Source organism: Halichoerus grypus, chromosome 6, assembly GCF_964656455.1.
Source record: "Halichoerus grypus chromosome 6, mHalGry1.hap1.1, whole genome shotgun sequence".
Lineage (NCBI taxonomy): Eukaryota > Metazoa > Chordata > Mammalia > Carnivora > Phocidae > Halichoerus > Halichoerus grypus.
The window spans coordinates 39,496,513-39,521,587 of NC_135717.1; the positions used below are offsets into that span (position 1 = coordinate 39,496,513).

General features: G+C 59.3%; 1 protein-coding gene across 3 annotated transcripts; it reads left to right on the forward strand.

Annotated features, from left to right (window-relative positions):
• The first annotated feature begins 773 nt into the window (after positions 1 to 773).
• On the forward strand, positions 774 to 24,917 carry CLCN7 (chloride voltage-gated channel 7). 3 transcript variants are annotated; one of them, XM_036083358.2, is made up of 25 exons: positions 776 to 1,005; positions 7,879 to 7,950; positions 11,513 to 11,584; positions 11,710 to 11,775; positions 12,232 to 12,364; positions 12,610 to 12,719; positions 13,275 to 13,355; positions 14,218 to 14,280; positions 14,372 to 14,455; positions 15,045 to 15,138; positions 15,373 to 15,437; positions 15,963 to 16,079; positions 16,708 to 16,762; positions 17,234 to 17,294; positions 17,791 to 17,929; positions 18,771 to 18,864; positions 19,921 to 20,090; positions 21,133 to 21,184; positions 21,425 to 21,552; positions 21,718 to 21,803; positions 22,024 to 22,153; positions 22,695 to 22,754; positions 22,821 to 22,997; positions 23,148 to 23,228; positions 23,418 to 24,917. In XM_036083358.2, the coding sequence occupies exons 1-25, from the start codon at positions 853 to 855 to the stop codon at positions 23,502 to 23,504; spliced, it is 2,430 nt and encodes an 809-aa protein (XP_035939251.1). In that variant the 5' UTR covers positions 776 to 852; the 3' UTR covers positions 23,505 to 24,917. The 3 variants fall into 3 exon arrangements, 1 of the variants encoding a protein (XP_035939251.1); XR_013448958.1 differs by lacking the exon at positions 23,418 to 24,917 and having other exon boundaries at positions 774 to 1,005; positions 22,024 to 22,754; XR_013448959.1 differs by lacking the exons at positions 776 to 1,005; positions 23,418 to 24,917 and adding an exon at positions 5,980 to 6,032 and having other exon boundaries at positions 22,024 to 22,754.
• Positions 24,918 to 25,075: the final 158 nt, after the last annotated feature.

Sequence of the window (25,075 nt, forward strand, 5' to 3'; positions counted from 1 at the left end):
CAATCCCACCACCCAGCCCAGTGCATGCCCAAGCTTTGCCAGTTGTCCCAGCGAGGCCAGAGCCGCCAGGAGCCTTCAGCTGTCCTGTCCCTTCAATCCCGTCCCAGAGGGCAGTCCCGGCCCTTCGTTGCCGAACAGAGCGCCTCGCAGTTTAGCCGATGTCCCTCAGTTTGGGTGCGTGTGTGATTCCCCCGCTGGTGAGGACACCTGGCGAAGCAGCTTCTGCAGCAATGCCCCAGGAGCCTCGTGTGTCCTCCTCGGCATGTCCTCCTCGGCACAAGCCCCGGGGAGGCCCGGGCGGTGCTCAGCCTGTCCTGGGCTCCGGGGGCATCCACCTGACTTCCAAGATTCCTTCCCTTTCCTCGTTATCGGTAACCCTCAGGGAGATACCGAGACCGCGCACGGGCCCGCGCGCAGCAGACCTGCCCAGACGGCGGAGCACGCGCCTGCGACCAATCATTCCTCCCGCGGCGGCCAGGCGGCCGGGTGTCCACCCGCCCTTCCTCCCGCGCCGACTGGTCGGTCTCCACCTGCTCCAGGAGGGGCTGCCTGCCCGCCCTCCTCCCCCTTCCTCCTGTTCCGTCCGCGCGGAACCCGGCTCCCTTCTCCGTTCCTGCCTTGATCCGTTCTCGGGGACCGCGTCCCCGCTGGTTACCCGAGTGGCCGCGCTCCGCCCAGAGGGCGCCGGGCGCGGGACTACAACTCCCAGAAGGCCCCCCGCGGGCACGACCCTGCGCGGCCGCCGCCGTGCGTCACGTGGTCCGTCCTCGTAGGTCACGTGGCCGCGGCGCGGGTCACGAGAACAAACACCGGGCTGCCGCGCTTCTCGGGCCGGTCCGTCCGCCGCGGGCCATGGCCAACGTGTCTAAGAAGGTGTCGTGGTCCGGCCGCGACCTGGACGACGACGAGGCGGCGCCTCTGCTGCGGAGGACGGCGCGGCCCGGGGCGCCGGCCGGCGAGAGCACGCCGCTGTTGAACGGGGCCGGGCCGGCGGCCGCCCGTCAGGTGAGGCCCGTCCGCCGGGAGAGCCCCGGCCCGCGCCTCAGTCTCCCCGCCGCCGGGAGCCGGCGTCGACGTGGCGGGCGTGGGTCGGGCCTTCCCCGCCGCTCCGACTCGGGAGTCAGTGGCTCTGGCAGGCGGAGGGTCGCTCACTCGCCGGTGGCTGGCCCTGTGCCTGGCGGGTGCTGACCGGTGCATTGGTGCTTCCATCGCTCCCCCCGCCCCCCGGTGAAGAGGAGGGAATTGAGCCGCGGACGGGTGCGGGAACGTGCCCCGGGTCTTCCTTGGCAGATGGCATTTGCTGGCATCGGAACCTAGGCCCTGGGGTTCTGGAGTCTTGGGAGGAAGCTCTGGGCCGGGTGACTGGTGGGGTTCGAGGAGCAGGCCGAGCTCACCATGACACTGTTTTCTGAGCGCGCACGAGCTTCCGCCTGCCGAGTTTTCTCTTGCAGCGTGGGGCTCTGTGGGCCACCCTTCTCTGCAGGGATGGGTACAGGGCGATCTTAGAAATGACAGGTATTTGCACCCAGTTTTCCTTACCAACTATATGAAATGAGAGCGTGCAGACAGACGCTGTAAGCAACAAGTCAGAGTGGTTGCCGTGTGTTCGCATTAGCGATGCGGTTTGCGTCTTTGCATGCACGTATGTGTGTTGTATTCATTTTGATTTAATGAGCTGTTTTTATGCGTTGTTTGGTCTTATTCTATTTTTGGTATTGTTCTTCTGTTGTTCAGTATCTGTCCTTTAAACGTTAGAACAGTCCTTAAAAATTAGGAAGGACACAAACGTCAGGCTGTTTCTGTAGGGCTTATCTTCAGGTTCCCCCAGTCCCTTGGAAACGCATCAGAGTGAAAGTGCAAGTCTGCTTTTTGAGTGAAATTTTGTCCCGAAATGCTCTCTGTGTCTACATGAGATGTGATCTGAAATGGCTAATTTGGAGGGGAGCCTTAAGGGTGCTTTGTTATTTTCTTCTTGGAACATTTTTTTTTCCCTTTGAAAGAAAGTAACCTGGGGTCTACCAAATGGAATTGTAAAATTGGCTTTAAGGGTCGTCAGGTAAAGAGACTGGAAACGGTAAGGTGGAATTTGGGTTTATCTCAGGACTGAATGTGCGTTTCCCACTTCTCTTGCAAGTAGACACGGGAGTTGGGTTTTTTTAAGAAGAGCCTTTTGAACTCTTAAAAAAAAATCAGTCTTAAAAAAATGTTTGCAACTTTATTGTTTATTTGTGTTTAGCGACACCTGACTAGTTTCTGTTAAGCAATTAAAAAAGAATTATTATGCACCTACTGTGTGCCCAGCTGCATGCAGTTTGCCTGGAACACGGGAGCAGAAGCAGCTTCCTTCCTACTGGATGTAGGCTCGTGGAGAAACATGCCTGGTGCTCTGTGAAGACTGTGTGAGGGGCCCCAAGGGCAGGAGAGGTCCCATTTGGGTCCACTCCCATTTGAGGAGTGCAAGACCCTCAGGGGGGCAATAGGTGGGAAAGGATGGAGAGTGTGTTTGAGATCCTCTGTGAGTTTGGAAAGTAGATCGGAGTGGGGAGAGAGGCGGGTCAGACCTGTAAGGGACAGCTGCTGCCTTTTAATTTGGCTTTACTTCAGGGAGAGTTCTGCAGGAAACTGGAGATTTCAGTCTTCAAAGATCGTAGCCTGCCTTGTGCGGACCGGTGCAAGGGGGAGACCGCTCCGCACCCCAGGAGGCAAGCCCCATGGCCTCTTCTGCTTCAGGGTCCTCCCTGCAGAAAGGTGAATGTGTGTGCTGTGCTGAGCAGTGCCTGTCCCAGCTGGTGGACAGTAGCCACTCTCAGTGGATTAGTGTTGGAAAGAGCAGCACGAAAGCGACTGTCAATTGGGTTATCATTCATGGGGTGACTCTGCTGGCCACTGACGGGATTCCTTGATGTCGGCTTTCTTGTGGGGAAGGTCTGCTTTGGGCCCACAGGCTGAGTTCAGCGCTAGGCTCTGCAGCAGATGGTGGCCTATAAGCTGCTGTCAGTCCGGGGCTATTTGAACTAAAATGACAGCCTGGACCAACAACCACCCTACAGGAACGTTCTAGTGAATCAGACGTTGGAGCTCATGGCCACCTCCCGGCCCTTTGGGGTTTGTTGCATCATGTCCAGAGTTGGATGGTGGTGGTGGTGGTGCGAGCAGAGCCTGCCGAGCTCCTGAAGTAGCTGCTCTGGGCAGCGTGTGCCATGTGGCTACCCTGCCAGGCTGCTAAGTGCCAGCGGGGAGTAGGCACAGCCCCGGGCAGGATAGACTGGTGACTGGCCTGAGCTCAGCCCCCATCTTCCCGGGAGCAGGCTGTTGAGAGCCACCTGTTGGTTGCTGTTCCCTTTGTCAGGCCCCTGGGCTGGTCGTGCTGGAGTGTGAGGTGATGGTGAGTTACCAGCGAGTCACTGCCATTCCCCCGCTGGGACAAGAAGGGGGTGAGGTCAGCCAGCAAGTCATGGTCATGTGTGTGGGCAGTGGGAAGCGGAGCATTTCAAGAACTTATACAGGGAACTCTGAGGCGAAAACAGACGCTCCAGAGGTGGAGGGGTGGGGTATTTGCAGTGTTTGTAAATGCAGGATGTTTCTAAAGACCTCGACTTTAGGAAGCTCCACCTGAGACACCTTGGGGCCGGGGGAGGGTGGGGAAGGCAGGCGGGTGTAGGACTCTCAGGTTAGTGTTTAGAGTCAGTTCTACAGATCTTGTTTCTCTGGGAACTGGGTTACCTCTGTGTCCTGCCTTGACGGCTGGAGCCACAGACCACAGCCTGAGAGTGTCAGGGGCATGGAAGGGGTGCTCAGGGGTGGGTCATCTGTTGTCCTCACTGGCCCCTTGAGTTCTCCTCTACAATAAGTGAGCACCCCGTCTTTCTCCTAGGTGGCTCTTAGCACCGGGCTCAGCTCTTCCTGGAAGTTCCTCTGCCTCAGTATCCTTGACCTGCTCTCCTCCCTCTCTGTCTACCTACCCACAGCCTCACTTTGTAGGGTTCAGGCTGGCTGCTGCAGTGCCCTCCCTGAGGGTTCCCCAGATCTGTGTCCCTCCTGCCTTCAGTACCACCTGTGCAGGGTCAGTGGGGGTGGGACAGACCACCGCCTGCAGTAGGGGCGTAGACTCGAGAGCTGAGGGACAAGGCTGGGCCCAGGCCTAGACAGAGGGTCCCGAGAGCCCCCCGCTGTACAGCTTAGTCCTTCCCCTCATTGGGGTTCAGCCTGCAGGCCTCCTTGTCCACCTGACCTCACAGGCTTCCTCACGCTTGCACTTACTTTGTTTATGGGCATCTGCGTGCTTGGCCTGGAAGCCTCTGGCTGCTGGAGCCCTCTGTCCTCCGTGCTGAGCGTGGAGCCTGGTGGCCACTAAAACACACAACAGCCCAGCGGGACAGCAAATGGCCTTTAGATTGTTTTTAAAGTTGGTTCTACTTTGAGTGAAAACACAACAAAACTTACCACCTTGACCAGTTTGAAGCGTACAGCTCAGTGGGGTTAGAAGCATTCACGTGTTGTGTAACCGGCCCCGCCACCACCCAGGGAACTGGTCCATCTTGCACAACTGAAACTGTCCCCATGAAACACTCAGCCCAGCCCCTCCTGCCCACCCTTCTACTCTGTCTCCATAAACCTGACTGTTATAGAAATCTACTGTGCTGTGAGTGGAATCATACGGTGTTGGTTTTTTTGTGACGGGCTGCTTTCTCTTAGCATAACGTCCCTGAGGCTCATCCGTGTTGTAGCGGATTGCAGAATTTCCTTCCTTTTTAAGGCCAGGAGACTTTTTGTTGCCCGTATGGGCTATGGTAGGTTTATCCATTCATCTGTCAGGGGACACCAGGGCTGCTTCCACCCCTTGGCTGATGTGAATCTTGCTGCCATGGGCATGGTGTGCAAGGGTCTCTGGGTTCCCGTTTCCAGCTCTTTTCAGGACACACCAGGGGTCAGATTGCTGGGTCACATGGTCATCCTGTGTTTCATTTTCCAAGGAAGCGCCACACTGCTTTCCACAGCCGCTGCACCGTCGTGCTCCCCCACCCCAGTGTGCAGGGCACCAGCTTCCCACATCCTCCCCGCACGCGCTGCTCTGTGGTTTGGCTGGTGGTGTTGAGCGTGTTGTCATGTGCTTATTGGCCATGCATGTGTCACCGTTGGAGATGTGTCTTCGGTCCTTTGCCCACTTTTTTTAACCGGGTTGTTTTTGTTGTTGACTTGTAGGAGTTCTTGACATGTTGTGGATGTAAACTCCTTTTGGGTATGCGATGTGTAATATGTTCTCCCATAGTGTAGGCTACCTTCTTGCTCTCTTGTCTCCTGTGATGCACGGAAGTTTCTCAGTGTGATGTGGCCGTCCCATTTGCATGTACATTTTTAAAATGTTTACAGATAAGTATGGATTTACAGGAAGTTGACGAGACCGTACAGAGAGGGCCCGTGCGCCTTGCCCCAGGTTCCTCCACGGCCTCCGGCCCACAGAATGACAGCACTGAGGTGACACCGGGACATCGACGTGGGCACGTGGGCGCTTCTCCGCCCTTAAGTCCCGCGTCTGCACCACCGCGGTCAGCATGCAGAGTGCGAGCCTCAGCACGGAGCTCTCTCGTCCTGGCTCTGTGGTCACCCCTCCCGCACCCCGATCTATTCTCATTGCCCCGGCCCAACGTTTTGAGTGTCAGGTCCATGCGGCTGCTCAGTGTGTAATCTTTTACACACTTTTGGGATTGTCTGCTTTCACTCAGCATCACACCCCAGAGATTACGTCCAGGCTCTTGTGCGTGTCAGCAGTTTGAGGACCCGGTATGTAATCTAACCTGTGTTCAAGAGAAAGAAACAGACACAGCAGCAAGTAAATCACTGAGCTCCAAGTAAATGGCTTGTTTCATCACGAAAGATATTTCCTGGAAGATGCACTTAAAGCCCAGAAAAGAGAAGTGGGGGAAGGGAGGGGCCTCCACCTCCCGGTCCAGGCGTGCTGTCTTGGGGTGCAGGCTGCCCCGCCTCGCTTGCATCCTCTGGTCGGGCGCTGAGGACCTGTGTCACCTGAGCGAGTGAGTCTGTGCCGACTAGACCATTCTTTTTTTTTTTTCAAGCTTTTATTTATTAGAGAGAGAGCACGAGCAGGGTCAGAGGGAGAAGCAGGCTCCCCACTGAGCAGGGAGCCCGACATGGGGCTTGATCCCAGGTCCCAGGGATCATGACCTGAGCCAAAGGCAGACCCTTCACCGACAGAGCCACCCAGGCGCCCCTGACCAGACCATTCTTGTCACACCTCTACGGAGGTTGCAGCCTGGCTCTTGGAAACTGCAGATGTGAGAGGAGATGTGTGATGGGCCCCGACTGTGGGCCCACTTGTTGTGGAGGGATGACTGCCCGGTGTAACCGAGCTTCTTTTCTGATCAGTGGTGGGTGAGATGAAAGTGGCCAGGCTGCCTTTCTCTGTGGCTCCACCTGCCGGGTCGGAGGGAGGGTTATGTTCTCCTGTGCCTCTCACGCTTGGACTTTCAGCACTGCCTGGCCTTGCTCCGCTGGGTTTGTCCATCTCTGCATGGACATGCAAACCTGTCTGGCTGGTCTGCGTGTACAGACACGTCCCCAAGGACGTGCATTTGGTGTTGCTGTGGCCAGGCTGGTGGCCGGGTGGTGGCCCAGAACGCCTCCTGCTTACACGTGTCCTGTGTGAGCAGAGGCTACAGCCAAGTCCGGGCCCCTCCTGGCTACCGTTGGCTTGAGAACTGGGATCCCTTGCTGGGCTGGCACATTGACCAGCAGGGCCAGCCTTCCTGCCCGAGGCTTGGAGCTCGGAGCCCCACCCTGCCTTTCTCATTGGATTCAGCAGTTTGGGGGCATTGTCAGTGTTTTTAAAGAGGAATCCGTATTTCTCTCCGCACCCCCCGTGTTACTGGCGCTGAGTGCACACACATGGAGTAGAGTGCCCAGCTGTGCACAGGGAGCACGCTGATCCTCACGTGAGCACGCTGCTTGGAAGCTCCCCCTGTTGTGGGGTGAGCGTGTGCCTCGGTAGCCGGGGTAACAGGGGCGTTGTGGGGACTGTGTTCACTGTAGGCACCTGGCTCTGGCAGTGTTAGTAAGTTAAGCACAGTGAGAGGTTAGGGCAATAGCTGGTAACAAAGTAGAACAATTGTAGCAATATACCCTCACCCGTGCTCCTGTGGGGGTGTGAGGTGGCAAATGCCCATGTGATGGTTTCAAGTGAGGAGAGCGGCCCCTTGTGATGCAGCACGAGGTGACTGCTGACCTTCTGACCACACGGCAGGAGGACGGTCATCTGCTTCCTGCTGACCACACGCGCCCGAAGCCGTGGATCAGGGGGACGATTATAGGATTTGTTCTCGTTGCTGCGGCAGGTTTTCCACCGAGTGCAGGGCCGCTGGATAAACGGCAGGGCGCCCAGCCCCACCTGCACTTAAGAGAAACCACGGGTCATGTTTCCACGTGGCATCTGGGACCTACTGACCCTGAAACACAAACGTGGCAGGTGCCTGCGTTCTGCCTCCTAGGCCTCTGCCATGGCTGTGCGGTGTCTGCTTGTCTGTCCCCGGTGGCTGGTGGCAGTGTGGCCATGTGTCTGGAGGGCCTGCCTGGAGGCCGGGCACAGCTACCTGCCTGTTGGAGCCCCTCAGTCTCATGATGAGGGGACACGGGAAGTGGGTGGGGTGGGGGAGCCTGAAGGATGCTGGCATGGGCGCCCTGCAGCCCTTGGTCCCCAGGGCTGGCAGGTGTCTGCAGTCTCAGCTGTGCCTTAGGCCAAGGAGGGGAGCGGGGCCTCTGGGGTAAAGAAGGCCTGGACTCATGCAGAGTCTGGACGTCTCTGGGGTCCAGCACTGACCGCACGACCTATGACTGAGCACCCCACGATTTCTCTTATGCTTCTAGTCGCCACGGTCAGCATTTTTCCGGATCGGACAGATGAGCAACGTGGAGCTGGACGATGAGCTGCTCGACCCGGTGAGTAGTAGACTCATTCCCCAACCTTTCAGTTCTCAGCGCCTACCCGCCCCCAGGAAGGACGAGGCCTGCTCTTGTGGAGGTGCCAAGCAGAGTGCAGGCGGTAAACGCCCAACAAGAAGGTGGTGGACGGACAGCAAGCAGGGCCGTGCAGAGCGGGAGGGCAGGTGTGGGCGGTTCCGACCAGAGGGGGAGGGCAGGTGTGGGCGGTCGGCGGGAGGGCAGGTGTGGGCCGGTCCATGTGGGGGGGGCAGGTGAGGTGTGGGCAGTCTGTACAGAGCTGGGGGACAGGTGTGAGCAATTCCATGTAGAGCGGGGCGGGGGGAGGTACAAAATGAGGAGTAGACCGTGGGGCTGCCAGAGCCTGGGCGACCAGAGAAGTTGGTTCTGAGGGTCCGTGTCCCCTGAGGCTGAGCCAGGTGAGCAGAGATGGGATGAGTGCATCCCAGCAGGGAGCACAGAGCCTGTCCTGTGGAAATGCAGGAAGCAAGGCCAGGGCAGCAGGCACCATGTGTGGGAGAGGGGCACTGAGTGGGCTGGAGGTGAGCTCTGGGGACAGGGATCTCTGGGGTCAGGGACCTTTGGACAGTGTGATATCCTCTTCTCCCGCCCCCGTGCCAGGCTTTCTGGCAGCTACTGGGGAATGTTTCCTGAGCCTGCCCTACTCTCCAGCCTTGCATGTGATTTCCTCTTCAGGGTTTTGTGGTTTTGACCTGTGTCCCTCTCATGCCCGGTGATGGCCAGTTGATCTTTCCTGTGCTGGTGGCCATGCGTATGTCGTCTTTGCAGAAATGTCAGTTCAGATCCTGTGCCACTTTAATTGGGTTGTTTGTGTTTTTATCATCAGGTTATAAGAGTTCTTAGTACATTAAATGTACATTGCTCATCAGGTACGAAATCTGCAAAAAGTTTCTTCCATTCTTTGGGTGGTCTCACTTTCTCACAGTTTCCTTGAAAGCATAAAACTTTTTATTTTTTTTAGAGAGTGGGTAGGTAGGGTACGGGCAGAGGGGGAGGGAGAGAGGGAATCTTAAGCAGGTTCCACGCCCAGCACAGAGCCTGACTTGGGGCTCAGTCCCATGACCCTGAGATCACGACCTGAACCGAAGTCAAGAGTTAAGACGCTCGACCAAGGCAGCCACCCAGGTGCCCCACAAAAACTTTTCATTTTGATGAAGTCCTGTTGACTCTTTTTTGTGTTGTTGCTGTGCTTTTGGTGTCGTATCTAAGAAGCCACTGCCTAGTCCAAGGTCATAAAGATTTTCTCTTGTATTTTCTTCTGAGAATTCTGTAATTTTAGACCTTCCATCCATTTTTCACTAATTTTGTGTCTGGTGGAAGACAAGGGTACAGCTTCATTTGTGTATGGGTGTCCAAAAAAGTTTCCCAGGACCATTTCTCAGAAAAAACGCTCTTTACCTAATGAGTCGTCTTGGCACCCTGTCAGAAAATCAGTTGGCCGTAAACATGGGGGTTTCTTCCAGGGCTCTGCTTGTCTTCCACTGATCCCCATGTCTGTGCTTGTGCCGGGGCCACACCGTCTGGAGGACTAGAGCTTCTGTGGTGAATTTTGAAACCAGGAAGTGAGAGTCCTCGGGCTTTGTTCTCCTTTTTCCTTTTTTTTTTTTTTTTTTTTTAAAGATTTTATTTATTTATTTTGAGAGAGTGCATGAGCACGAGCAGGGGGAGCAGCAGAGGGGGAGAAGCAGACTCCCGGCCAAGCAGGGAGCCCAACGCAGGACTTGATCCCAGGACCCTGGGATCATGACCTGAGCCGAAAGCAGACGCTTAACGATTGAGCCACCCAGGCACCCCTGTTCTCCTTTTTCAAGGTCATTTTGACTGCTCAAGACCCCTTGCATTTCCGTGTGGTTTTAGGACCAGCGTGTCCATTTCTTCAAGGACGCCAGCTGGGGCTTCATGCTTAGTCTTCTGACCCGCAAACACAGTGTCTTTCCATTTATTCACATCTCCTGTTCTTCTCAACAGTGTTTTGTGGTTTTCAGCGCACACGTCTTACATTTTTTCTGTTGAATGTATTTGAGGAATAAATTTTATTTTATTCTTGACGCTGTTGTGCGTACAGTTTTCTTAATTTCATTTCTGGCTGTTTCTTGCAGGTGTGTAGGGAAACCTTTGATTTTTGCATACCAATCTCATATCCTTTAATCTTACTGAATGCGTTATTCTAATAATTTTTTAGTGTATTTTTGGGGATTTTGTGTATATGAGGTCATGTTATCTGCAAATAGTGAGTGTCATTTTTTCCTTTCCATTCTGGATGCCTTTTATATCTTCTTGCCCACCTGCCCTGGTAGGACCTCCAGGACCGTGTGGAGTGCGCGGGGCCGGAGCAGGTGCCCCTTGTCTTGTTCCTGATCTTAGGGGAGAAGCTTCAGTCTCTCACCATCGAGTGGGACCTCACCGTGGGGTTTTCCTAGACGCCCTGATCAGGTTGAGGAGGTTCCTTTCTGTTCTTTGTGACGTATTTTTGTCATGAAGGAGTGTTGAATTTTTATTAGATCCTTTTTCTGAATCTGTTGAGCTGATCATGAGGATTTTGTCCTTTATTCTGTTGAAATGGTATTGAGCTGTTTTTACTCACAACACTGGAGACGCCAAATGTGTGGGTTTTCCTCAGCAAGCAATTTTCCAGTTCTCTGCAGACACCAACTGAGTGTCCTACAATTTAACTCAATTCTGACACTATCTGCCCGGCATGAATGCAGACCCCCCCTCCCCCAGGCTGAAGGCCCCATCCCATGAATTCGCCACCACGTCCAGGCTGTCATCAGCAGTAAGTCAGGGTTCTCACGACCCCCTTCTTGAGTGCCATAATTTGCTAGATCGGCTTACAGAACTCAGGGAAACACCTTACTTCAGTTACTGGTTCATCATCAAGGCTATGACTTGGGAACAGCAGATGGAAGAGACCCACGGGGCGGGTGGGGGTGGTGTGAGGGTGGGGAAGGAGCTCGGAGCTTCCAGGCCCTGCCTCCTGCCCGGGAGCGCCACCCTCCCCCTCCTGGCACCTCCATGTGCCCAGAGGCTCCAGAACCCCTTCATTTTGGGTTATACAGGCGTGGTTGATGAGATCATTGGTCAAGGGTGTTGGGCTCAGTCTCCAGCCCCGACCCCTCTGCAGAGGTCGCAGGTCAGGGTGTGGAGCTGAGAGTTCTACCCTCTAGTCAGCCTTGATTTCTTTGGCTAGCAGCCCCCACCTGTGTCCGAGCACACAGAAAACACCCTCCAGAGAGGCTGCAGGATTTCAGAGTCGGATGCCAGCACCTGGGACGCGCATTAGTAACGTATTTCTCACAGTTCCACAAACATGATGTCACTCGATTTTTGGATGTGTCGCTGGGACAAACCGAGGGACCCAATCTGCTGGCACCTTGTCTGGAACGTGTGTCTGCGTTCTTGAAGGGCGTGGGCCTGCACTTCCAGACTCCTGGAAGCCTTCGTGGGCCAGACGGACATCTGCCCCCTTCTCTTCTCATTCGTGCTTTGTTCCCACATGTGCGGGTTGTCAAGTGTGTGGCTCTGCCTCTTCCTTCTGCAGGAGATGGACCCCCCTCACCCTTTCCCCAAGGAGATCCCGCACAATGAGAAGCTCCTGTCCCTCAAGTACGAGGTGGGCCTTCTCCTCTGCGCCCCCATCCCACGCAGCCCCTGGGCCCCTTGTCCCCCTGCCCACCTCTGCCTGCTGTGAACCCGGAGCGTCAGGGTCAGCCCTGCGTTGTGTGTGCCGTCTTGCAGAGCTTGGACTACGACAACAGTGAGAACCAGCTGTTCCTGGAGGAGGAGAGGCGCATCAACCACACGGTGAGTCTGGGCTGCAGTGTCCTCGCAACACGCCCTGCTCTCAGCCGTCTGGTGCTGCTCCCCGGGCTGGGCACAGCCATCTCCCACTCCCTCCGTGGTCCTCAAGCCTCTGATTCTGGAGCCACCATTCATTCTACTGGTTTGTGTCCTGGAGCCAGAGACACCAATACAGGACACGGGGTGGGAGTGGGTGTGTCAGGTGCGTGTGATGGAGAAGGACATGCAGAGTCGGGTGCCTGGGCTGTCAGTTACCAATTGTGAGCTGGTTGGGAAGCCCCACCGCCTCTGAGATATTGACCAGAGGCTGCCTCCCCAGGATGCGGGGTCCCGCATGCGGCATGCTGTTGCTGGTGGTGGCCTGCAGAACCCCAGGGGCTGGTCGCACCGTCTCCAGAGTGGCCTGTGAGCGGAGACCACCCCCACTGCACCTGCTTCTGATGGTTGCCCTCCCCATAGGCCTTCCGGACGGTGGAGATGAAGCGCTGGGTCATCTGTGCCATGATTGGGATCCTCACGGGCCTTGTGGCCTGCTTCATTGACATCGTGGTGGAGAACGTGGCTGGCCTGAAGTACAAGGTCGTCAAGGACAGTATCCTTTGTCCGTAGTCCCCAGCACAGAAGGGGGCATGGGCTCCGCCGCAGAACACCCCGGTCCCAGGAGGGGCCAGCGGTCCGGCCTCCGAGCCGGGTGTGTTTGCCAACCACATGGGGGAGGCGTGGCTGCGTGGTGGCATCTCGTGCCCGGGATGGCGCTCTGGGCTCAGGAGGCCGGGCTGCAGGAGTGCGGCAGGCAGGCCAGGGGTGAAGCTGCCACTCGTCCTTGATGAGTGCCAGATATCGACAAGTTCACGGAAAGAGGCGGGCTCTCCTTCTCCCTTTTGCTGTGGGCCACACTGAACTCTGCGTTCGTGCTCGTGGGCTCTGCGATCGTCGCCTTTGTGGAGGTACGGCCACCAGGAGGTCACAGCAGGGGTTCCTGTGGGTGGGAACCCTGACTCCTGCTGGCGAGGTTCACGTGGCTACACCGGCAGGGCCTCTGGTGCAGGCGTTAGATATGCAAAGCAGAAGGCGCCTGGGTCCCGCGGTGCTCCTCCTGCCCTGCGCAGCGAGGACTGGGGGGTGTGCCCAGGCCGTGCGGGGCCTCAGCAGCAGGGCTGGTCCAGGTGGAAGGGAGCACCCCTTCTTTCCGGGACTTCTCCCAGAAGGCTCCCTTCCTGTGGCCTGCCTCTTGACTTCTCCCTTGTCATGGGTGTAGCATCTGGAAGCTTCTATCTGCGGTGCAGTGTGGTGCCCCCCACTCCCCCTTGGGGACACTGGGTCTCCTCTGCTCCATTCCTGACCCCTCCCATGGCCTGTTCTCCACTACCCCCCATCATCACTACCTCTGGAATGGGGAGAAGCGGGAATCCCTCCATGGGCAGCTGTCCCCTGCTTGGACACCGCGTGGCCGTGTCCGCCTGGGCCAGTGTGGCCGTAGCATGGCCTCTCTCTCCCTCCAGCCGGTCGCCGCTGGCAGCGGGATTCCCCAGATCAAGTGCTTCCTCAACGGAGTGAAGATCCCCCATGTGGTCCGGCTCAAGGTGAGGCCCGGAGTGGGCGCTGGGCTGGGTGCTACCGGTTTGCCTCCCAGCACCTCTGGGACTTGGACTCACTCACTCACTGTGCTGCCCATGAGCATGTGTATGCATTTCACATAAACTTTGTTTGGAAGGGGGTAAAATTTTCTCTTACGTGTTTTAAATTATGCTCACGTGCTTTAATGGGGCGTCTGCTGTGATCACAAGCTGTGTGGAACGCATTAAGTTCTGCACAGTGGTTACTATCTCAGGAAGAGAAAGGCTCTGTTAGAGTGGTAGGTACACTTACTGTGAGGTTTTTCCTGTTTTTATAGTTTTCCTTGATATTCATTACACTTAACATTCTCGGTAATGCCCCATTTCTGAGGAGATTGGGGTGTCGGGAGCGTGGTTCCTCGGTGGTCATTTCCAGGTGTCGGGTTGGCCCGTCCGGGGCGGGATGCTCCTGGGGTCTGCAGCTGTGCACTGGGGGTGCAGGACCGGTGGTGGCAGCCTGAGGGAGCAGGGCGGCCTCGGGGAGGGCCAGTGCCCGCTGCACACAACAGGGTCCACCCTGATGGGCGCAGGGTTAACAGATACACCTGGTATGTGTCCAGAGGAGCAGGACTTGCTGCTTTCGGCTCTCTGGGGCACACGACTTCTCGGGATAGAAAATTGGAAGGTTCGCAAAGGCAGGAAAGAATGGGCCTGAAGGCCAGCACTGAGGATGCCCACTGTGTGCTGGCCCTCCTGCGCGCCTTCCTTGTCTCATGGGTTTGGAGCTGGGAGCATAGCCTGGATCACTTCACGGACAGTTTTGCTACACGTTCTCGGACTGTGTGTGGCCTTTAATCAGAGACTCGACGTACCTTCCTTTGTGTTCTAGACCCTCGTGATCAAAGTGTCTGGCGTGATCCTGTCCGTGGTGGGCGGACTGGCGGTGGGAAAGGTAACAGAGCCCTGCTCACTGCCTGTGACCCAAGGCCAGTTTGTTCTCTTGGAGCCACGCTTATCTGAGGGCGGCTGTCCTGTGCTTCTAGGAGGGGCCGATGATTCACTCGGGCTCTGTGATCGCCGCCGGGATTTCCCAGGGGAGGTCAACGTCGCTGAAGCGAGATTTCAAGGTGAGTGCTCTTCTCCTGACGTGGACAACCCCAGCATCCCTGGGAGGCTCTGCTGGGACCACAGCCTCACCCAAAGGCACGTAGAGCCTCAGAGGAGGTCAGGAGCGGCTCACATGCAGGTTGAAGTTGCTTTGTTTTCAGTTTGTCACATTTTCCTTAAAAGCCAGCATTCTGATGGGTGTTGCACTGACTTTATGTGGGAGTTCAGAGACATTTGCGGTTTTTACAGGACAGTCTTGTGTTTTTACATCAAGATCATGTTTTCAGTGGCTCGTTTATTTGGCCTTCTTCCCATCTCCTGCGGGATTTTGAGGCGTGTGATGGGTCTCTGGCATGGTCTGAAGGTTCATCATCGTCTCGAGCCTCCTTTCTTGGCTGTTGGTCTGTGGGGGTGCATTCAGTGTGTGCTGCTGTGTCTGTTCTGTGGTCTTCGTGAATCCACGTCAGTGGACCGTCCAGAGACCCATCCTGTCCCCTGTCCCTCTCCCTCGGGCCCTGTCTCCATGGCGCTCACCAGCCTTGCCACCCTCTGAAGGGAGCGCTCTTGGGGAAGCTGGCTGAAGCATCTTCCCATGTGTCCCCGTTGCAGATCTTTGAGTACTTCCGCAGGGACACGGAGAAGCGGGACTTTGTCTCGGCGGGAGCTGCGGCCGGCGTGTCTGCCGCATTCGGAGCCCCCGTGGGTGAGGAGGACGGCTGCATGGGGGAGGCCTCGGTCCCTCCTGTGTGGAGGAGGGGTCTTGGTGTTTGCTGACTCTGAGTACGGGGTGAGGGTGCAGGCGCATGCCCCCAACAGGCCTGGGGTCTGCCTCTGCCAGTCTTGGTGCCCCAGGGTCGTGGGGTATGAGGCTGCATGGGGCGCAGGCTCCCCTGTGTGTCCTGGGGAGCACATCCGGGCTGGGCTGCTTCCATTCCAGGTGGGGTCCTGTTCAGCTTGGAGGAGGGTGCCTCCTTCTGGAACCAGTTCCTGACATGGAGAATAGTAAGTGCCTGCAGAGGGCCGCTTCCTTGTGGAGGTCAGGCCATGCCGTCCTTTGGCCTCCATTGCCCAGGTGGGAACCTGGCTCTTGGCCCGCACTGTGGTGCTTTCCCCTGGGCTCTCTGACCCGTTGTGCGGGGAGCCATGCCCCTGCGGGGCTGCTATGGCTGGCTCTGCCCGTCACTCGACCTGAGCTGCTCACTGTCCTCCCGCCACATGTGCCTCCCCCGTCAGCCATGGGCCTTTTTGCACCCTATTGTCTTCCTCATCGGGACCCCCCAGACCATGCCGCTCACCTCGTCCCTCGGCTCCATCACTGGCTTGGCCCCGACACTTATCCAGACAAGGCTGCAAAGTGCTCACCAAGTCATGAGGGGCCAGGCACCTCCTGAGTGATGGGAGGGGAGGGTCTCCCTTCAAACCCCCGCCCCCTCCACAACCCCCTCCTGGCCCCCCGGGATCCAAGCCCCGGGGCTTCAGCTGGGCGGGCTTAGTTCTGATGGCACTTGTGTTCCTCTCTGCCTACAGTTCTTTGCTTCCATGATTTCCACTTTCACCCTGAATTTTGTCCTGAGCATTTACCATGGAAACATATGGGATCTCTCCAGCCCAGGGCTTATCAATTTTGGAAGATTTGACACAGAGGTAATATGCTGTGCTTTCTTGTTCTCTCTGCTTTTTTCTCCGGCTGGGGCCATGGCCACGTACTTAAGGTTCATCCTGAGGATGTGGACTCTTGGGAAATGGTTGCTCTTAGCTGCAGGATTGAGCTCTAGGGGCCGGGAATTGACTTAGGGAAGCTCACAGCTGACCTACTTGTGCAGGTTAGGACATCTGACACCCGCTGGGTGCTCTCGGGGCGTCTGGGCTGGGCAGTCTGCGGACTGTCGGATGGGCTGCTAAGACCACCCGGGGCACGTGGGTGCTGTGCACTGGGACCCCGCTCCCAGGGGTGCTGCGCACATGGACACAGCAGAGCCCTCGGGTCATTCAGGGTCATGAGATGTGTTCCTGGGGCTCCTCCTCACTTGTGCTCCCCTGATTCCCATTTGGCAAAAGCTCGGGCCATCCCCCACCTTCAGGTGGACAAAGACCCGGGCCGGGAGCAGGCGAAAGCCTTAGAGGGAGTGTGGTCTGCTGTGAACACCCGTGCTTCTTCCCTCGGACGCCCATGATTGTGCATGCAAGTGCTGGAGGCCCTGTCCATGCTCGCATCAGAGCGGAGAGGGCTGGCGATGCTCTTCTCAAAGGATGCTCGTTCTCTTCTCTGCAGACGATGGTGTACACAATCCACGAGATTCCTATCTTCATTGCCATGGGCGTGGTGGGTAAGGGCCATCCTGTGAAGGAACGCTTCCTGTCTCTCAACCCCCTCCCCAGGTGGCGGCAGGCGACTTCCAGTGGGGTCAGAGTGTGTGGCGGGGTCAGGGCCTGGCAGATCCCAGGCCTGGCCCAGCTTTGAAGTAGCCGGAGGGGGCTGTGGCCCCCACAGCCCGTGAGCTGTCCTCCCACGCCCTGCCCCGTTCACGCACCCCCGGGAGGGAACCCACAGGTGGAAGACCGGAGCTTTACCTCTGCTGGAGAAGCTCCTCGGTGGGGCACTCCTCTAAGAAATAGAATGAGTTCTGAACAGTGCTTTCTACTTGGAGAAACCTTTTTCCCTGGAAGGAAGGCAAAGCCTTTGAGAAATCCACCTGTCCGCCTGCCAGGCTGTGCTGACGAAGAGCACACAGAGACACAGAGCCTGTTCTCCTGTCCTTTTTCTCGTGTCCCTTACATGCTGCCCCTCCTGGTCGTAGGTGGTATTCTTGGGGCCGTGTTCAATGCCTTGAATTACTGGCTGACGATGTTTCGAATCAGGTGAGAAGCCTCCGTTTTGTGGACCCAGGACCTTTGAAAATGGGTGTGTCGAGGGTCTGTGCCCGTGGAGTTGCATGGAAGGCCATGTACCCACAGGCCTCCTCGGTGGTGTTTCGTGTGGGGGGGGTGGGGACAGACCAGCACTGGCTGGGGGGCCACGTGAGGCTGGGCGTGGCTGGAGGCCTGGGAGGTCCTGAGCCAGGGGACAGTCGGGACTGCAGAGGCTCTCTTCCTGTGAGGAGAGCAGTTCTGGGAGCTTTCGGGTTTCTGAAACCTTTGGGGGGCCCTGGGCTTGAGGAAGCACTTCCTTCTTGTTCTCTTGCCCGGACTTAAAATGCCATCGGCGAGTGCCCTGGAGATGACCTGGTGATTGCGCGTGCTGTGTCACCCCCAGTCGTGTCCTGCAATGAGGTCTCAGGCACAGACTCTGGTGCCATGGCAGCTGCTGGGGAGTCCAGCCGTCCTGAGGCCCGGTCCGTCCTGCTGTTTGCTCTAGGTACATTCACCGGCCCTGCCTCCAGGTGATTGAGGCCATGCTGGTGGCTGCGGTCACGGCCACGGTCGCCTTCGTGCTCATTTACTCATCCCGAGATTGTCAGCCCCTGCAGGGGAGCTCCGTGTCCTACCCGCTCCAGGTAGGAGACTCAGGCCCGGTGGGCGGGTCCACCAGGCAGGACGGGGCCAGAGGGTGGCCAACAGCCGAACTCTGGGCTCAAGTGGGCTTCACGGGCCTGCCGGGCATCGGGAGAGAGGACGTTATGCTGGGCGGGTCTCCCCAGTCCTCCTCCCAGAGCAGCACCCTGCCTGGGGCCACACGGGGACTTGAGAAGTGGGGGCTCATGGGTGTGGACTTGAGAAGCCCTGAAACCCGCACCAACATGCTCGCTGCAGCGTGGCCACGGTGCGCGGGGATCAACCCAAGTGTCCGCCAGCTGGCAAACAGATCAGCAAAATGGGGTTTGTCCATAAGTGGGTTTATTTGGCCGTGGAAATAGCTGAAACCCCGACATGCTGCCACATGGACGAACCTCGAAAACACCGTGGACAGAAGCCAGACACACAGGCCCCTGTGTCGTGTTAACGCTGTGTATGTGAAACATCTGGCAAAGCCATGGAGGCAGAGCAGATGCCTGGTGGCTGGGGGTGGGTTGGGGGGGAAGGGGACCTAGGTGTCATGGAACCGCGCTCTGCTCAGCCTGGGAGGGCTGAGCCCGCCGGCGCCAGGGCCCAGGTGCCGACTGCTGAGCCCCGGAGTCCCCGCGTGCCCCAGCGACAGACTCACCGGCCAGTGTCCTGTGGACCAGCCCCTGCATGCAGGACCTGCCTCTGAAGCCCTCACCGTCACCGGGCCTGGCTCTTTGCATCCTCCCTCCCCCTGAGGCCATGACCCGACCCAGCCGTCAGTGGTTGCCCCTGGCGCCGTGCAGGCCGGGACCAGTCTGCCCCACCGGCCCGTTCTCTCTTCCAACCTTGCAGCTCTTCTGTGCAGATGGCGAGTACAACTCCATGGCCGCCGCCTTCTTCAACACCCCGGAGAAGAGCGTGGTCAGCCTCTTCCACGACCCCCCAGGTGCGTGCCTGAGCTCCGTGCTGTCAGCCGCACGTCCCCACGCCGGCCTTGATCCCTCCAGGCTACTCTGAGACTGACCCTGGGCCTCGGTGTCCCCTTCCGGCCAGCTGGGCCCCGAGGGCGGAGGTCACCACCCTTGCTGCGGTCCGGGACCCAGGGGTGGGCCAGGCCCTTCCCCTCCTGGAGGGCGGCTGCTGGGGCTGCCTGCATCGGTGATGACATTCCTGTCCGCCCGGTGTTTTCCTCCTGGGAGCTGCTTGCACGGGGCACCCTCCAGCCTCCACATACACCAGCCACGCACGTCCACCCCCACTGTGGGGCCCAGACTCATGACCCCGAGGTCAAGAGTCACGCTTCTCCAACTGAGCCAGCCAGGTGCCCCCAGCTGTGTGCGTTTTTAATTAAAAAAGAACCAGTTGTGAGTGCAGACCACTGCTTTTCAGCACACGCCTTCCACGGCGCTCATCTGGGCAGCAGCCTCGCCTTCACCCACAGCACATGGGCCCCCGAGAGCGCCTGCTGTGTGCACCTGTAGACACCAACGTGTGGTCATTCTGTGACGTCACCTTTTCCGTTTGGGGGTCCTTTAGGGTACCTCTAATTGCTCCTTGTCACGAACAAGGTCACTGAGAACTTTCTAGTCTTTATGCCTCTGTGCACGTGCGATGGTCCCCGCAATTTATCAGGAAGGCTGAGCCCTTGGGGCAGAGCACCGAGCGGGGCCCTCGGGCGGGCAGCAGCCTCCTGGACTGGTTGGTCCCAGGCTTTGATGGGTTTCTTCTGGCATCTGGAAGTGTTTCCTATAGATTGATGGCTGATGGCCTCCCTCCCCTGACGTCCAGGGGTCTGCACATCCTTCCCTTGGCCTCAGGTCAGTGTCTTGCTGGCCACACCGGGTCCCACCTGCCAGGCGGCCATCCTCCTCCCTCGAGGACTAGGCCTCTGAGATCCGCACTGTGGCCACTGAGGATGGGGCTAGTTCTGGGCAGCTGGGCAGGGTGGCTGTGTTCCAGGTGAATCCATGTGGCAGGCCCTGGCCAACCCCCTCTCCCCTAGGCTCCTACAATCCCATGACGCTCGGCCTCTTCACTCTGGTCTACTTCTTCCTGGCCTGCTGGACTTACGGGCTGACGGTGTCTGCCGGTGTCTTCATCCCGTCCCTGCTCATCGGGGCCGCCTGGGGCCGGCTCTTCGGCATTTCCCTGTCCTACCTTACAGGGGCCGCGGTGAGTGTGGGCTTCTCCGTGCACCAGGCCTGGGACCCAGGGCTCCCAGTGCAGGGGGACAGGTGCATCTGAGCCCCTGGTCGTTTGCGTGGCCTCGAGTTTTCTGGCTGCTGATATTTGATGCGAGCACTCGATCAGCATGGCCGTCCGCAGACGGACAGAGACGCACATCAGGAGAGATGCTCGGTGTTACTAGAGTGCGTGATTGAGGCACAGGTGTGCCTGGTCTCCGGGGGCTAGGCTTTCTTTTTTTGTATTTTCCTTTCTTATTTGAGTCTTTGAAATAAGATTTCTAAAACCATGAGTGGACCAGGGAGGATCTCCCACCCCCCCACCCCCACCCCTGCCTGCTCCCTTTTCCAGGTTTTGGTTATGCTTGCATCACGTTTTCTTCCAGGTGTAGTTCTGGATTTTTCTTTTTTACTTGAGAGGTGATTCACACACTGTCAGGCCTCCCACCGTGGAAGCGTGCACCTCGGGAGTTATTCGTGTACGATAGTCATTTGGGTCATGCGTCTAGTGTCATACATGGTGTACTCCTCTCCCCAAGAAATCTGCCCACTGCGGTCCCTGCCGTACCCCCAGCCCCTGCAGCCACTCGCCCGCCCTCTGTCTCTGTGGATCTGCCTGCTGCAGGCATTTCCCAGTGGAGTCGCTCAGGCGTGGCCTCTGTGTGGTCTTGCCCGTGCTTGTCCGTGATGGGCTCTCTCTGCACACACGGGGGCACCGCCGTCCTTCCCTGCATGCACCTGTCCCTCTTCCCTCCTCGGCACTGGGAATGCGTGCTCCTGCCGTAGCTGCCGAGTTGTCGTGTGTGTGGATGGCACAGATCCTTTGGGGCCTCTCGAGCAGGGTACACCCAGGGTGTTTCCGGACTTCGTTGTAGATGCTGCCGCAGACCAGGTTGCACATGCGTGTGGGGTGTAGGGCTTCTCCTAGGGCTGGCATTGCTGGGCCCGGGGGCCTCTGGGGGGTCACATAGCTCGGTGGGCTTGAGTAGGGGGCTGCCTCCCCTCTGACACCGCCTCTGTCATCCCTGCAGATCTGGGCGGACCCTGGCAAATATGCCCTCATGGGAGCAGCTGCCCAGCTGGGTGAGTCCTGGCTGCCGTGTGGGTGTCCCAAGGTCAGGAGGGGGCGCCTTCCCCTTGGGGAAGGGAAGGCAGTGAGTCCATTCCATGGTGGCGTGCAGGGTCGCTGTCTCCACTCTGCAGCCTGCAGGGCTAGACCACCAGGACGAATGGGTGGGGTGCCGGCACGAACAGTGGGCGATGAGGGTGGTGGCGCGAAGTGGCCTGCAGGGGCTGGAGCCTACCCCCAACCCCCCCGGGCAGGTGGGATCGTGAGGATGACCCTCAGCCTGACAGTCATCATGATGGAGGCCACCAGCAACGTGACGTACGGCTTCCCCATCATGCTCGTCCTCATGACCGCCAAGATCGTGGGGGACATCTTCATTGAGGTGTGGCTTATGGGAAGAGGCCTGCCTGCCTTCCTTCCTCCCTGCTCTGTGTATCCCACCACCACGCCCCCGGCCGGGAGCCTGAGACTGGGGGCTGGGAGGTCTGTAGCAGAGGTGGTGGGAGGGGCCCTCCACCTCTCAACATCCCCTGCTGCCCCTCCTCAGGGCCTGTATGACATGCACATCCAGCTGCAGAGCGTGCCCTTTCTGCACTGGGAGGCCCCCGTCACCTCTCACTCGCTCACTGCCAGGTATGGCCGGCGGGGGGCCACGGAACAGTGGACAGTCCCGGGAGGTTTGGGAGGGCGCACTGGTGTCTGGGTGTCCGGGCGGCTGGCCGCCTGGCTCCTTGTTCCTGGTTTTCTTGCATCTGGCAGCTTCCTGCCTGTTCAAGCTTCAACTTTGCTGTGAAGAGAGGGCGTCTGTCACGTGGTCAGTTATGGTGAGGCCACAGCAGATGCTCTTCTCCAGGGAGGTGATGAGCACGCCGGTCACCTGCCTACGGAGAAGGGAGAAGGTGGGCGTCATCGTAGACATACTCAGCAACACGGCATCCAATCACAACGGGTTCCCCGTAGTGGAGTTTGCTGGTGACACCCAGGTACCCAGGGCCATGGGCACGGGGGGCTGGCCGTCCCACACGTGCACGTGGCCTCGGGCGTGGTGTGTGGGGTGGACACCCTGCGTGGACACGTCGAGCTCACCTCCACCACCTGCAAAGGAACTGGGTCACGCGGCCGGGAGGCGGCGGCCTGGGGGGTTGCCGACCACTGCTCAGGGCTGCCGGCCTCCGCGGGCTCAGGCTCCTACCCCAGGCCGCGCCACCAGCCCGGGAGTCAGGGCCGTGACGCGTGCCGGGAGCTGTCTGGATGGATGTGGCGCGGGTGGCAGTGCGCATCTCACCACGGCCTCTTGCTGCCTCGTCCGCGCTCCGTGGTCACATCCCGCTGCCGCTCCCGGACTCTGGGCAGTGATGAGCGCGTGGACTGCCTGCCAGTGCCCAGAGCTGGTGGCCACGTGTCGAGGGGGGAGTCTGGCGGGGTGTCCCCGCAGCAGACGTCAGAGGTCGCGGCGGGGCGCCCCCCCGTGGCGGGAGGGGTCTAGGTCTTGGGCTCCTCGCAGACAATGGTCTCTTCCCCCAGCCGGCCCGGCTTCAGGGCTTGATCCTGCGCTCCCAGCTGATTGTCCTCCTGAAGCACAAGGTAGCGGCCGGGCACTTGCGGGGGGCGGGAGACGCGGGCGCGGGCTCTGACGCACTCCACCCCCAGGTGTTCGTGGAGCGCTCCAGCATGGGCCTGGTGCGGCGGCGGCTGAGGCTGAAGGACTTCCGGGACGCCTACCCACGCTTCCCACCCATCCAGTCCATCCACGTGTCGCAGGATGAGCGCGAGTGCACCATGGACCTGTCGGAGTTCATGAACCCCTCCCCCTACACGGTGCCCCAGGTGCCTGCCACGGGCTGCCGCCGGGGATGGGGCGGCTCAGACGCGTCGTGACGGGGGTGTGCGGTCCCGGGCTCGGTCGTCCTGCCTCTGTTCATCCTTCCGCGGGTGGGCCTGGCCGGCAGCTCAGTGGAGGCCCTGTTCCCTTTGCAGGACGCGTCCCTCCCACGGGTGTTCAAACTGTTCCGGGCCCTGGGCCTCCGGCATCTGGTGGTGGTAGACAACTGCAACCAGGTGAGTGGCCGGGGTCTCCTGCCTGCCCTGCTCACGGCAGGCACGGGGACTTGCTCTCAGCCCCTGTGGGGGGCTCAGGGCTTGGGACCAGACTGGCCAGGTGCCCAGTTCCGGGGCTCCCCCAGGGCGTGGCGCCCAGTTTCCACAGCAGCAGGAGGCTACCCACTTGACCCGGCTTTGCTCCCGCAGGTGGTTGGACTGGTGACCAGGAAGGACCTGGCCAGGTACCGGCTTGGGAAGGGGGGCCTGGAGGAGCTCTCCCTGGCCCAGACGTGAGGCCCTGGCCCCTCCCTGGGGCCCCCACCTCGCTCCCTGGGGCAGCAGTGGATACAGCATTCTCCAGTCCTCGGGACGTGTGTGTGTCTGTGTGTTTGTGCGCGTGTGAGACAGCGAGCGAGCTGGCCCCCAGGGCGGGGCCCTTTGCTGCTTCTGTGCTGTCTGCTTCCCTGCGGGCCGGCCCAGGAGGACCACACCGTCTGTGCTTCACCAGCTGGGGCCTGGGGGACATGCAGCTGCAGCAGAGGCTTATAGCCTTGTCCCTTCGACTCTGTCTGCGGCCTTGAGGTGATGGGCCTGGACCTGGAGGCAAGGGCCCTGGGGAGCAGACACGGCAGCGGGCTCTAGCGGAAAGCCAGCTGTTTTCCCAGACTTACCATGTGGCCCTCTGGGGTCTTGGCAAGAGAGGGAGCTGAGAACCATCCGCGGGCCTGAACACCTCCGTCCCCCCGACGTCCAGACGATGGCTGTGGCCGGTGTGCACCGAGAGACTGGCATTCCTAAGCAGGGGGGCTCCCGCTGGCCTCCGAGGACCCCTGGCCCAGGGCCACCTTCTGAGGCAGCTCTGGTCCCCGTTCTGGGGCAGGTGGCCTCTGGGATGGGCTGGTGAGCCTGGAGCAAGGATACTGTGCCTCTCCCTGGCTGGTGTCCTGTGGCCCCAGGGCCCCAGGGCACCTTTCCTGGAGGTGATTTCCCCGGCCTGCTTCGGAGAGCAGGCTACACAGCCGCCGTTGTGGCAGCCTGGCGGTGTGGGGGGGAGCTCACCTGGGTTTGGGCCCCTTTCCAGGGAGCAGGGCCTCGAAAAGCCAGTCCCTTCCTGGCGGGAGCCCTGTGGGTGACGCAGGGGGATGAGCTTGGGGGGGCTCTGGAAGGGAGAAATAAAGGAATCGTACCCTGATGGCCAGCGCCGGTTCCCTGGTTCCTGCCCAGCACAGGCCATGGTCCAGCAGTTGGGGGTTTGCGGGGCCACTGAGCGGGGGACATCGGGACGGGGCCGCCTTGACCACCCCCCCACCCCAGGAGGAGATGGAGGCAAGAGGCCCAGAACCCTTGTGAGGAGGCAATGGTGGCCCACGGACATCTGTGGGATATGCCGGCGCTGGCCCCGGACGCCCGGGGGCCCTCGGTCTGGACGCCACTCTGGGCCGCAAGGGGTGTGGAAAGGCCCCCAGACTGGGGTTGACTTTAGAGCCGTCGCCTTGTCCTGGGGAAGCCCTGGTCAGCCCTCGGGCGGGTCTGGGTGATGGGGCGCAGGGAGCACGGGTCCACGCTGGCCTGACACAAACCGGGGAGCATCGGGCCGGACTTCGAAGACCTGGAGTGGGAAAGCGGGAACATCGCGGTTCATGTGATGACACCTTGAACCAGCCGCTCGGCCCCCACATTGGGTTAAATAAAACACTGGAAACTCGTGCCTCTTTGCTTTCTTACCGTGGCCGCGAGGAGCCTGGAGGCACCACGCAGCCCACGCCTGCAGCCTGCACCCTGTCCCAGCTCCCAGGGGCGCCCTGGCTGCGTGCCGTCCTGCCAGTCGGCCCAGCTCTCCTGACCCTCCCGTGCAGGCCAGCCGC

Coding starts and splice junctions, on each gene's coding strand:
- CLCN7 (XM_036083358.2), top strand. CDS start 853: ATGGCCAACGTGTCTAAGAAGGTGTCGTGGTCCGGCCGCGACCTGGAC. Junction 15,139..15,372: donor CGCATTCGGAGCCCCCGTGG/GTGAGGAGGACG, acceptor CTTCCATTCCAG/GTGGGGTCCTGTTCAGCTTG. Junction 15,438..15,962: donor AGTTCCTGACATGGAGAATA/GTAAGTGCCTGC, acceptor CTCTGCCTACAG/TTCTTTGCTTCCATGATTTC.